The 13,091-nt window shown below is 42.3% G+C and overlaps 1 protein-coding gene across 1 annotated transcript in view; it reads right to left on the bottom strand.

Moving 5' to 3' along the window:
* Positions 1 to 13,091, bottom strand: part of SLC26A8 (solute carrier family 26 member 8) — a 66,017-nt gene that overhangs the window by 7,282 nt on the left and 45,644 nt on the right. Inside the window, exons 10-16 of the mRNA XM_087437867.1 lie at positions 10,535 to 10,612; positions 6,702 to 6,797; positions 5,457 to 5,563; positions 5,306 to 5,375; positions 4,790 to 4,882; positions 4,557 to 4,688; positions 1,119 to 1,490 (exon numbers count right to left, since the gene is read on the bottom strand). Coding sequence (XP_087293993.1) covers positions 1,119 to 1,490; positions 4,557 to 4,688; positions 4,790 to 4,882; positions 5,306 to 5,375; positions 5,457 to 5,563; positions 6,702 to 6,797; positions 10,535 to 10,612 — 948 coding nt within the window. The remainder of the gene's footprint in view (positions 1 to 1,118; positions 1,491 to 4,556; positions 4,689 to 4,789; positions 4,883 to 5,305; positions 5,376 to 5,456; positions 5,564 to 6,701; positions 6,798 to 10,534; positions 10,613 to 13,091) is intronic.

The raw sequence follows: 13,091 nt of genomic DNA on the forward strand, positions 1-13,091 counted from the left end.
GGAAAGCCCTTAACATTAAACTCTTTCAACCCTCTCATTTTATAGACGAGGAAACGAAGACCCAGTGCAATGTAGTAAGTTGCCTTGGGTGAGATGGACAGTGATCAGTAGTAAAGCTGGGACAGAGCACACATCCCCAGACCGCCAACCAGGGTTCTTTCTGCTATGAGAAGCTTCCTATTGCCTCAGACCAAAGAGCAGCTGGACTCACTTAAGAGAGAATTGTATTCCTTTAGAAATGAGAAGGTATGATAAAATAGGATCTGAAGATAAAAGAAGGAAAATCAGCCAAAGGAGCATATCTCAAAAAAAGGTGGGTGCCGCCAGAACCCAGAGGAGAGTGTTCAGGATGTTTAAACCTGAGCCATTGTCAACAGGAGCAAGAGTGAGACAAAGGGCTGTGAACTGAGATAAGCTGGATGAAAAAAGATATTGTACTTAACGAGACATTAAACAATAAAACCAATAGGGTTTGTTGTGCATCTACACTGTCTATATTGTATAAGGACAGAAATGAAAACTGCCAGAAAAACCAAAGAGAGAGAGAAAAGCCAGGACTCGGACACAGCTTTTGAAGGAAAAATCTTCCCTGCCCTTTTCACCCAAAGATGCAGGCAATGAAGAGGGAACTGGGGTGATCTTGAAGGTACAGAACCGGACAGCTTCAGGCTTGGGGTGTCACTTCATCACAACTTCTTCAAATCTGAGTGCCTTTTACAATGCCCAGCTCAGAGCAGCTGAACTCTTGGTGAGCTTTTTTTCTAGGCATTTGGACACATTCCTTGAAAAGATTTACAGCCAACTCCCAGAATATACCGGGAGTTGCTGACTGTAGACAGATTGCTCTTCAATGGTGTTAAGAGTTTCCTATTTTTCATTCCTTGAGAAATAATGTGCCATGCTTAGGAAACTGACCCCAGTTCAAGAAATCAGAGTTGGTTCATTTTTCTTTTCATTCTGGTTGACCTGAAACTATCTTCAGTGTCAAAGTTTCTAGTAACCTAGGAGTCACATAGCAGCTGATCAGTGACTAACAGGATTCAATCAGGATTAGGGCTGGGGTGGTGGTGGTGGTAAAAGGGGATCAGAGCTCTCATAAAAGCCTCCCCAGTACTTACCTGTCTTAATACGACTGAAGCCTGCGCATCCACAAATTGTACCATGGAGAAATCCAGAATGATGGTGTGGGTGCTGGGTGGAAGAGACATATCTGAGTAACGGATGAGTGATCTACTCATGACCTGACTTTCTGCAGCATCAGGAAGTGGCATGAGGCTGTTTCTAGAGGAGTTATTAGGAAGCCAAACTTTCTCCACCCCCTCATAGTTTTGCCCTTGGTTTCTCTGAGACATGGAAGATGCTGTGTATGGTACTTGGTCATTGGACATAGCTTGGCTCTCGTTCACGCTCTCGAAACGGGAGCAGCGGATCAGGTTAATGGAGGATGAGTCGTGTTCCTGTTTGCTTTCATATCGTTCGGTGTAAACAACCTGGGACAACAGAGTTAGGGGGGGACATGGATCAGATTCACACAAGGACTGGAAGTACCTGCAATGATGCTGTTTCTGTCTACTGTCTCACCTCCCTCCCTCTTAGAAACTTCTCCACAGACTAGGTACTATACATTTTTTACTTGGATATCTCACTGTCGCTTCAGGCTCCTGACTAAAACTGCATTCAGCTTTCCTTACCCTCACCACTCACAGCATCTCCCTCCCAGCTTCCCTACGTGCACTGACGACACCATTATTGTCTTAGTGAGCCAGACTTAAAATCATCTTTGATTTATTCCTTTCCCTCATCCCTGGGTTCTAATTAGTCTCCAGTGCCTACTAACACTTTGTTTGAAGTATTTCTTCCATCGGTCGCTTTTCTCAACACCTTCTTTTCTCAGTGAAACAGTTTTCTGTCAGACTTCCTTAAGAAGACAAAAATTACTTGAGCAGGGCTGTCTTCACCTGTCACTCCTTTAATCCTCCTAATAGGCCTGGAGTGCCTGACAGAGTTTAGGACAGCATCAAGCACCAGGAATACAATGGCATGCAAGATGTGAGTGCTGACTCTGCAGTCACAGGGACCGGATTCTACTGGGAAGAGGTCATGCGTCTATTCAAAGGATGAGTAACATATGTGAACAAGAACTGTAAGGCACATGGAAAAATGAAAGAGTTCATTTGCTAGAGTGGTATGATTTAGGGTGTTTTTTTTTTGTGTGAGGAAATCAGCCCTGAGCTAAGATCCGATGCCAATCCGCCTCTTTTTGCTGAGGAAGACTGGCCCTGGGCTAACACCTGTGCCCATCTTCCTCTACTTTATATGGGACGCCGCCACAGTATGGCTTGACAAGCAGTGCGTTGGTGCGCGCCTGGGATCCAAACCTGTGAACCCCGGGCCACCAAAGCGGAGCGTGCACACTTAACCGCCACACCACCGGGCTGGCCCCAAGGGTGATTTTTAAAAATCTGTTCTAATAATGTTGCTTATGAAATAAATTTTAAAAATAGAAAAAAAGTAAAGATAAAAACTATTCAAGGTAGTATATATTGTATAGCAAACAAGGTGGTGTGGACAGATAATAATATTATAGTTCAAAGGAGAGAGGTGTTCCCCAAGGTTTGAAGGTCACAGAGGCCAGGCCTTTGGGGGATAGCTGAGGACTGGCTCAGTGGTGGGGAGATGCAAAGTCCTCAGGCAGAAGGAAACGTCTGAGAGCCTCCCTTTTGTCTCCTTCATCTACTCTACTCTCGTCTTTCAAGGGCTTTCACAATCCACTCAAGCCGCATCTGCCTGAACTTGCTTTGCAGGCCAAGACTCTTACTCTGAGGACCCTATATTTATTTCTACCTCAGTGTCTTTGTCCAAGCCTGTCCATGGACTGGGATTCCTCTTTTTTCCTACCTGACGTAAATCAATCCATTACTACCATGAAGTTTCCCTGACTTTTTGAGCTCATGTCTGAAGTCTCTTTACCTGAAGTCTTAGAGTTATTAGAATGTAAACACACAATTTAGAACATAACAATATACTTTATGGCATGGTCTATTATCCTATTTCATCAATTTTAAGATGCAATACTACTTTTTGTACTTTCAAGAAAGAAAAAAATCCTGCAAATTAATCTATGACATGCCAACAATTGCACAATGCATCCAAAGTTCTGAGATGTGAAAAAAATGTATATTTTAGGATTGATAAAATACAATGATAGCCTTATATGTCAGATTAATAGAGAGCCGTCGCCCTAGTTTGATTTAAAACTCCATTAATTGCTTCAAAAGAATCATGTGATTTTGAGGGACTATTGGTGGGTGGGGGTATAGATGAAATAAGATTGTCTATGAGTTGATAAACCTTAAAGTGGATGGTGAATACATAGAGGCTCATTATATTTGTCTCTACTTTTGTATGTGTTCAAGATTTTCCATGAAAAAACATTGTTTTAAAGAACAGCCTGGGCCGGCCCCGTGGCTTAGCGGTTAAGTGCGCGCGCTCCGCTGCTGGCGGCCCTGGTTTGGATCCCGGGCGCGCACCGACGCACGGCTTCTCCGGCCATGCTGAGGCCGCGTCCCACATACAGCAACTAGAAGGATGTGCAGCTATGACATACAACTATCTACTGGGGCTTTGGGGGGGAAAAAAATAAATAAATGAAATCTTTAAAGAACAGCCTGCATGAACCTTGAGGACATGATGCTAAGTGAAATAAGCCAGTCGCAAAAAGACAAATACTGTCTGATTCCACTTATATGTGGTTTCTGGAATAGACAAATTCATAAAAACAGAAAGTAGAATGGTAGTTGCCAGGGGCTGGGAGGAGGAGGACTTTGGGAGTTGTTGTTTAATGGGGACAGAGTTGCAGTTTGTATGTGTGTATAGATAGAGATGCCCCTCTAGGGTGTAGGTATAGACTGGGTGAAAGGCCCCAAAGCTAGAAATGGGGAGCCTTGCTCTGGGGAAAGGGAATATTTAGACCAAGTCTGGAAATAATGAATGCTTTGTAACTTATCAGCTAAAATAATGTTCAGATAAAATCCCCATCTGTGCTTAAATCTGCCCTCCACCCTCCATCATCAATTCCTTGGTCACAGGCAGACACTGGGAGATGCTGGCAGATACTTGAGGTCCCCAGCCACCTTGACCCTGCCCTGGTTGGAATTAGAAAACAACTTTTAAGTCACTTATTTTCAGAAATCTAAAGCCAGGCAGCTAAAAGTCAGGGAAATAGGTACAGTTAGGAAATTACTGATAATCTCAATAGGCAAACTGTATTCCCTGCACTCAGATAGGTCATTGGCCATTGAGTAGGGACTCTTAAAAGAGTCAGAACATCTTTTCCCACCTACTTTTGGGTCGAAATCTGAACCTCAAAGGGAAACCTGTGTCTTCATTTCTGAGCAGAAATCTTTGATTTCCAGTTACCCATGGTCCATTTAAGACTCAAAATCCCTGAGGGGGTTTTGACTTTCTTTTCTTTCTTTTTTTTAAAAACAAACAAACAAACTACTGCGTACTTCTTTATAAAATGTAAAGAAAAATGCAGAAAAGGTGTTTCTAACCCTGGGCGGGGGCTCCAGTTCATCACAGTTGCAGAAACACCGGCAAATCTTTCCTTCCTGTGAGCCGTCTTCATTTTGATTAAACAGGCCAAAAACTTCTTCTTCTTTAAGAGGCACCCTCACCATTTCAACCTGAAAGATGAGAGGGGTCTCATCCAGATGCTGAGCGGTGGAAGAGAGCAGTACCGAGGAGGGAGGGGAGAGGCAGGGGCGGGGGGTGGGGGAGCCATTACTTCTTTTAACAGCTTATGCTTGAGGTGGTGAACATTTACAAACGTGATGGAGTTGCAACACTGGAAGATTTTCACCCCAGGAATGTTCGTGGTCTGCAAGACAAATGTAAAGTTGAGGGAAATTTCTCAGCTCCTTTATGGAGTAAGAAAAAGTCATTAGAGCCTCCTGGAGAATCTGTATTCTTCTTTATTAGAGGCAAGGACCAGCAAATTTCTTCCTCCCATTTTCAACTCCTGCTTTCTTCCTTTCCCCTCCATTTCCTCACTCCTCTCTTTTTCTTGGCCTTCCTCCCCCTGGAGTACGTTTTAAAATTATCCTTAACTGGCTGCTGTTCTCCAGGGATTTACCTACGTAAGTTACCTGGCTCTACCCTTGTGCATCACTTTCCCCGCCTTTGTATCTGTGTATCTGTAGCGTTGCAAATAACATCAAAGGGATTTTGTAGAAAAACTGAGCAGCAGGCCTGGTCTACCCCATCCTTTGGGCAAAGGAGTGGGACTGACTTGGATTCTTACCTCCCGATAGTCCTTGATGCTTCTATAAATGTTGGTGTTAGGGATCTGACCCAGGAGGAGAATCTTAGTTCTGAAAGGAAATGCATTTCCCTTTAGGTTATAGTTGCCTTACCTTATGGTGGCCAACCTCCTATTACCTGAGACAAAGTACCTGTGTGACCGAACAGTGATGAGGAAGAAGGCAAAAGCTATTGAGACGAGTAGCCCAACGTCCAGTCCCAGGAAAACTGCAGATGTGAACGTCACCATCCAAATAACCTTATGGAAAGGGGAAGAAGAGAAAAAGAAGACCATGGTAACAAGCAGAACTGAGAAAATCACCAGTCCTATCTCTCAACTCACCTTCACCCTCTCCCTCCCGACACCTGGGATTTAGAGAACAAATTCCACGGCTATGTGGACTGATGCCATCACAAATGATTGGGTCCCAAGGCTGCCTAGCAATCCTTTTATGCATCCTTGGTCACTTCTCTCTTCAATTCTCTCTTGAAATTTCAGTTTCCTTGTGTGCAAAATAGGGATAATATCATCTACTTTACAGGCTTTGTTGAGATGAGAAATACCATTTGTAAAGCAACCCAGAACACTCACCAAATGGTAGTTACTATTTTAAGACCTATCACAGTTATTGTGAATCTTTAACATCCTTTTCAAGCCTGACCCCACCACCTTCTCACCACTCTCAGTGGGTGACATGACTTTCATCTTCACAGAGAAGATAGGCTGAAACTCCCTTAAATATTTAATTCCCTCTCCACCTACCACTTGTTAGTGTCTGCACTCGACTTTCTCTCATTCTCTCCAGTCCCGTTGGAAGTCTGTCCTTCCTCCTAGGACTAGAAGCTCTACCTATGCTCTGGAGCACATACTCTCTTAGCTCCTCAGGGACCTAGATCCAAAAATTATCCCCTTTTGCATCTCTTTGCCTCTGCTGGGTCCTTCTCTCATCGTATTACATCCCCCATCCTTTATTTCTTGTTGTTTCCCCTTTTTGTCCCCTAGTTTTGTGCTCTAGAGAGAGGGAGGTGCTCTATCAGTTATTCGGCTTAGCAAGACATCTTATTCTCTCATTAGGATTTGTGTCTCCTACCCTGGAATATATTTACGTTAAAGATTAAGTCATTCAAATATGCAATGTATGACAAACCCTTTTTACTAGATGTGTTTGTAACTGTAGCCACTTAATTAATTCTTTTTAATTTAATTTTGTGTAGTTGGAATGAGGTCTCAGTATTTCCGTGCACCAACGACGTTGATTCCTCTTTTTTTAAGCAAAAAGAGAGTACTTGGCATCAAAGAATTGCTAGTGTCCTTCAAGTCCATGGCTGGTCTCTTTTGTTTGTTCTCTTTCCCTCTCTCCAACCTTCCCCACCTCGCCCAGAGCATCTAAACTCACACAGTCATATTGGTTCTGCCTCCACAGATCAGGTAGGTTGTAAATGGTTTCAAGGTAGGGCAGGAGGTTGCTCAGCATAATACCAGCCAGCACAGCCTGTGGGGAAAAGAGAAACCCTACTTCATATTCCCTTCAAGGGTAAAACTCCCAAATCTCCACAAAGGAACCACAAAAGGTTAGTCAGCCTTGCCACTCAGAGATATGGTGCGTTGATACTTCACAAAAATACCATGTCCATGCTTCAACTCATGGTCTAATCAAATAAGTATTCTCCATGTTTTTCTCTGCTCTCCTCCATGATTTGTCAAACACACAAGACAAGGCGAGGCCAAGGCCCAGGCCTGACTGATTTGGCCCGTAAAGCTACAACAAGCCCCTTTTACATTCACATTGTTTATTACTTACACAGACAGTGAGAGGAGGAGTGGCCAAAGGTTACAGTCATCCAGTCCCTCTGTTCCAGTGTTGTCACCTTTGGCGTATGGGACAGACCCACGGGGAGCTGGCACCTCTGGCTACTGGGCATTGCTTTAGCTAGTTTGCTTGACACTTCTATGTTCTCACCTTGCCTAGAAACCATTCTCAGATAGGATGGCAAATTAAGGTAACTTCCACTCATAGAAACTCTAAAATAGTTTCAATTGGACTTTTGTTCAAATCTAATCATGATACACTCTAGTTATTTCAACAATGAGATACTATTTTTTTTTCCGTCAGATTAAATAAGCAACTCTGAAACATTGAAAACACCCCATATATATGGTTGTTGAGTGTAAAAGGGTGCTATCCTTTTGGAAAATAATTCAGCAATATATCAAGGAATGCTGATACGCTTTCACACAGAAATTTTGTTTTACTTTAGAAGTCTATCCTAAATGTCGAAAACAGTAGATGTACAGAAGTATTCATTGTCATGTTATTTATAATAACCAAAATTTAGACAACCTATTTTTTCAATAATAAGAAAATGATTAAATAAGTTATACTATGGAGTGTCATGCTCTATATTAAATAAAAACAAGAATACAGGGCCGGCCACGTGGCTTAGTGGTTAAGTGCGCGCACTCCGCTGCTGGCGGCCCGGGTTCGGATCCCGGCCGTGCACCAACGCACCGCTTCTCTGGCCATGCTGAGGCCGCGTCCCACATACAGCAACTAGAAGGATGTGTATGACGTACAAGCTATGACATACAACTATCTACTGGGGCTTTGGGGGAAAAAATAAATAAATAAATCTTTAAAAAAAAAAAAGAATACAAAATTGTTTGTACAGTTAAATTACAACTATGCAAAGTAATACCTATTCATAGAAAATAATGTTGGTTAGATATATGCCAAAATGCTAATAGTGGTTTATTTGTGATTGTGGATGACATTTTTGTCTACTATGAATTTTCCAAAGTTTTAAAAATAAGCATGTCCACTTTTCTAATGGAGAGAACGTTTCTTAAATATGAAGATCTATACTCATAGGGATGTAAAAATCATCAGGGCCTCAAAGTAGAATCTAACTTGCTTGCAGAAACATTTTCTTGTGTTCATGAAGTCCCTGCATTGGCTTCACATTTCTCAGCCTTTTTCTGGCCATCCCCTCCTCTACATACTCTGCCTGGAAATTAGAACTGATCCTGCCACCAGAAATGGCTTGGTCCAAGCTTACTCTGGTTTTCTGAGGTTACCCAGTGAGTCTCAACAGGTCAGTAGAGGAGGGAAAAGCAAAGATGAAATCAGCAGAAATAACTTCTTTCCCGTCTTTACCTGCTTCCCAGTCGAGAATCTCCAAATTTTCTGCAATTTGCAGGGAGACGTGGTGGGAAGGAAAATAAACTCAACCTCATAAGGTTTTTGCAATATTTTTGACTTGAAGCAGGGAGTATAAAAGAAAACAAATCTTTTCATAAAACAATATACAATAAAATTTTTACCTTTCTGAATATTAAGGTAAAACATGCTCACGTGTAAAGAATTAAACTTATATATAATTTCCATCATCCAAGAGATAACCATTGTTAACATTTTGGTATGTTCTACATATTTTTTCACACATATTGAATATGCTATTTTGCATCATGTCTTTTTAAAATTTGTGTTGGTCCCCTTGCTAATTAGTTGAGATCCTAGCCAGGAGGTGCCACCAATTACTCCAAAAAGGATTTTGCAACAAGCTATCCACGTTCTTTCAAGGAAGGAAGGAAGGAATCATTTATAGTTTAATACTCATAGAGCCCCATTGTTATGGTAATTCAGATATTCCACTGATCAGATTGTGCTCACATTTTCTCACCCAGAAACATCCTAACTAGATGCTGTAAAAATAATGTGATATAACATGGTTAGCCAAAAGCAAGGGCTGTTCTGTCCCCAACGTATTTATAATAAAGGCATGCTACCTACTTTTAACACTACCTTTCAGTGAATTCTGATAGATTTTTGTGTGGGATTTTTAGAAATTCTGATTCTTCCAGCTATAAAGAAAAAATATCACTATTCAAAGTAAATTAGTGAGTGGCCCTCCTAAAATAGACTCCCAGAGTTATAGCACCAAAGGTACTGTATAAACTAAATTCTGGAGATGACTTCTGCTGGGAATCAGAGGACAGCTTGTGTGATAAACACAAGCTTAATCCCACCCTCCATGCATAGATTCCATGGCTGGGTTCCAAGGTCCCTGAATCACGGGAGCAGAAGGCAATTACTGCCTTGAGGTGGTCTGCTCTACCGAAACCTGATATTCGCCAGGTGGAATGGACGTGTTCAAAAGGATGGGGATCACATTTACGGCCACTCTAGCTTCAGGGACTGCCACCTCAGTGTGTGCCCAAGCTGCTATACGAGGAGTAACACCTCCTCTCACCCTCCTTAGCACTATCTAAAGATGGCTCAAGGGAACATTAAGGAAATTTCAAAGGGAATTATGGTCACTGAGAATTGATCTATATTGTAACTTAGAACAAATTGAATATAGCCAGTAATTAATGCACCTGGCATCTCTAAATGCAAGGTGATCAGTCTCACACAGGGAAGGAAGGGCACAGAAGTATATAGAGGCATCCTAGCTGAACACAGAGTTAGAACTCAACTTTCAGACCCTGCCTTCTAGTGTTGCGAACTAACCAAGAGGCAGTGTGGCAGCAATAGGGGGACTGAGTTCACATGAATGCAGAACAAGACCTTCTGGAAACGGTTTAGGAAAACAGATGGCATGAATGCACAATGAGTTTCTAAGCCTGTGCTGGTAATGGGCATTCTGGCATCTGAAGTCTATTTCAGTCATCTTTAACTGAATCCTTACTTATAAAGCTTACTTTATAGCTTAAGCAATAGAAAGAAGATTAATGCAAATGACAATAATAATAATAACGATTGTTTCTTGAGCACTTATTGTTAGCTCAACACTGTTCTCCATATATTTTATATATTATCTTATTTAACTCCCAATCCTGTGAGGAAGATGCTATTATTTTATTTTATTTTTTTTTAATTATTTATTTATTTATTTATTTTCCCCCCAAAGCCCCAGTAGATAGTTGTATGTCATAGTTGCACATCCTTCTAGTTGCTGTATGTGGGACGCGGCCTCAGCATAGCGGGAGAAGTGGTGCGTCGGTGCGCGCCCGGGATCCGAACCCTGGCCGCCAGCAGCGGAGCGCGCGCACTTAACCGCTAAGCCACGGGGCCGGCCCGATGCTATTATTTTAAAGGAAAGAGACTAGAGATTGGCTGGGGCAACCGTGGGGACAAGCTGAATGCAATCCTCCTCAGAGATGCCCCAGCAAGATGTAATCTGGAGTTGCAGTCTTTCTTGACTTAGTTATTTGATCAGTTCTACTTACATTTGGCAGTTTGTAGAAAAAGCGTCCCGCCTTCACCATCAGGAGCAGCATCAAACCTGCGCCTACCAGTGATGCAAACTGAGGAGACAGGGCCGGTTGGAGAGAGACCATCAGGAACATGTTAGTCCCTGTCTGCAACTGAAGCTTCTGCTTGGTGATAAGCATGTCATTTTTTTTTTCTTAAAAGGAGTTGAGCGCAACCATCCAGCATAAGTGCATTTTTGTTGAACTAACATTTTTGGGTCTTGTCAGAGAGCTAAACGCATTCTAGGTACTCAATAATTACTTGTTGAATGAACACATGAATGCTTTCTGGAACCTTCCAAATTGTCTTGGGTATTTGAATCTTTATTGCCATAGCTTTGTGCTGTGAATCTGAAGTCTCCTAAAATCCAGCTTGCATGCCCTCCTATCTTGAACGCTTCCTCGAACAGTTTAGAAAAGCCCTACTCATCACTGGCAGCCCTAAAATCCCAACCATTCCATTTCCCATATCAATAAATATCCCACTCCTCACTCTCCTGTTTGGAGCTTGGATAGCTTCCCACCTAACAGCTTCAGTGGTGCTTCATCTTAAAAATACAAGGATAATCACTTCTGATTTTCCTACTTCAGTTCCTCTCTGCTTCATTGCCATCAAAAAAGTTACAAACATGAGTCAGGGCTGTATATAGCAGTGCTGTATATAGCAGCTCTGGATCCTATCCCAGCTGGGTTGACTACTCTGGGCTCAGTGTTACTTGGTAAGCAGTGATTCTGGTTGGCAAATACAGATAGAAAGCTAAGAAACATAGTTCCCTTTACAATCTCAAGGCTCTCTGGACATAGTCTTGAACTCATTATATCCTCTATTGTTAAATTTCCATTGTTCTAGTCCATAATAATAATGAATAATATAAAGCAGTATAATTCCCCACTGTGATGGGGAGTGGGAGGAATCAAACTGTAATCACAAATCAAAATGATGGCATATTCGAGCAAGTACTGAGGGAGTCCCTCAAATCTAAACCATTAAATGACCACTCAGCAATGATTCTCTAATTTTTCTCTGTATTTCTTAGGTGTGGAAAAAAAAGAACTTCCTACTGGGTTCCCTCTCACTACTCACTACTATTTGCCGTATAAATGCATCACTGAAAATAATAACAGTGAAGTCAAAGTCATATTGCCTTCTTTCCCCATCCCAGCTGATTCACAGCTGACATGGGCAACCCAACATGGAAAAGTTGAGCCATGTGGGAATAGCGTAGGAAGAAGGATTCAGGAAAATGGATCACTGTAACGGAAACTCAGGAAGTTCTAATGACGTGCATTTTATATGCCATGCAACTGAAACAGGTAATGAAGCCATAAGTTCCTCCAGCCAATGTATGTATCAGCCTGTTGCTGGATCTAATTAAGGGTCCAGCTTCAGGCAGTCTGTTGGTAGTATAGAAAAAAACTAAAAACTACTTTAATTAGCACAGGGAAATATATCAGGACTTTTCCTTCCTATCACTTCTTTCCTCCAAAACTATTTCTAAGGAATCAAAGATATGTGTATGCCAAAATAACCTGTATAAAACCTAGATTAAAATGAGCACAAACCAGACATGAATCCCATAAAATTTGCTGCTCAGAGAGGGTTGGGAGGCTTGCCAATAACTGCATGTCCCCCTTGGTTGCAAATGCAGAGGAGTGGACTTTGGGATCAGAGGGCCATCCTCGGTGGCATTGTGCCTTGGGCAAATGCTGGATGGCTCTCAGAATCTCAGACTCAGTGCCTGGACAGGATCTACAGACACCAAGCATGTAGAACTTCACATCTCATGCATGTTTTGTTTTTCTGCTCTGATTTTCCATCCCTTTTCCGGGCTTTCTGGAACAAAGACTGACTCTTCCTTCTCTCCAGGGATTCAAGGTAATGTGAGTTCTCACAAGCCAAAGCCGCTATCAACACACAGACTCTCAGATAGGAATTACTCCATAAGTACTGGGTTCCATGAAGTAGGACAGTCGATTGCCAAGCACCGGCCAGGGAACCTGGGGTAGAAGCTATGAGTTTTGAACATCTTAAGTGACAGGCACTATGATGAGCACTGTTATTATCTAATTTAATTCTCACCACTGAAAGCTTAGTCTTATCCCCATTTTACAGATGAGGACTAGAGCCTCAGAAAGCAAGAATAACTTGCCCAAGATCACACATCTAGGAACCATTGAGTCAGGTTTCAATCCACCTGACCAGCTGACTCCAAAATCCAGGCTCTCTCCACTGCCCCATATGCTTCCTCTAAAAAGAACACAACACATTTCTCTCTTTTATAGTAACTCTTTTTTTTTGGCTGAGGAAGATTAGCCCTGAGCTAACATCTGTGTCAATCCTCCTCTATTTTGTATGTGGGTCACTGCCACAGCATGGCTGACAAGTGGTGTATGTCCATGCCTGGGATCTGAACCCATGAACTTGGGCAGCCGAAATGGAGCGTGCTGAACTTAACAACTACAGCATGGGGCCAGCCCCAGTAACTCACTTGTTAAGCAGTTCTGGGAGCCTAGGGGCAAGGCAAGAAGGCCA

This window comes from Ceratotherium simum, chromosome 13 (genome assembly GCF_057802395.1).
Source record: "Ceratotherium simum simum isolate JZ-2026a chromosome 13, ASM5780239v1, whole genome shotgun sequence".
NCBI lineage: Eukaryota > Metazoa > Chordata > Mammalia > Perissodactyla > Rhinocerotidae > Ceratotherium > Ceratotherium simum.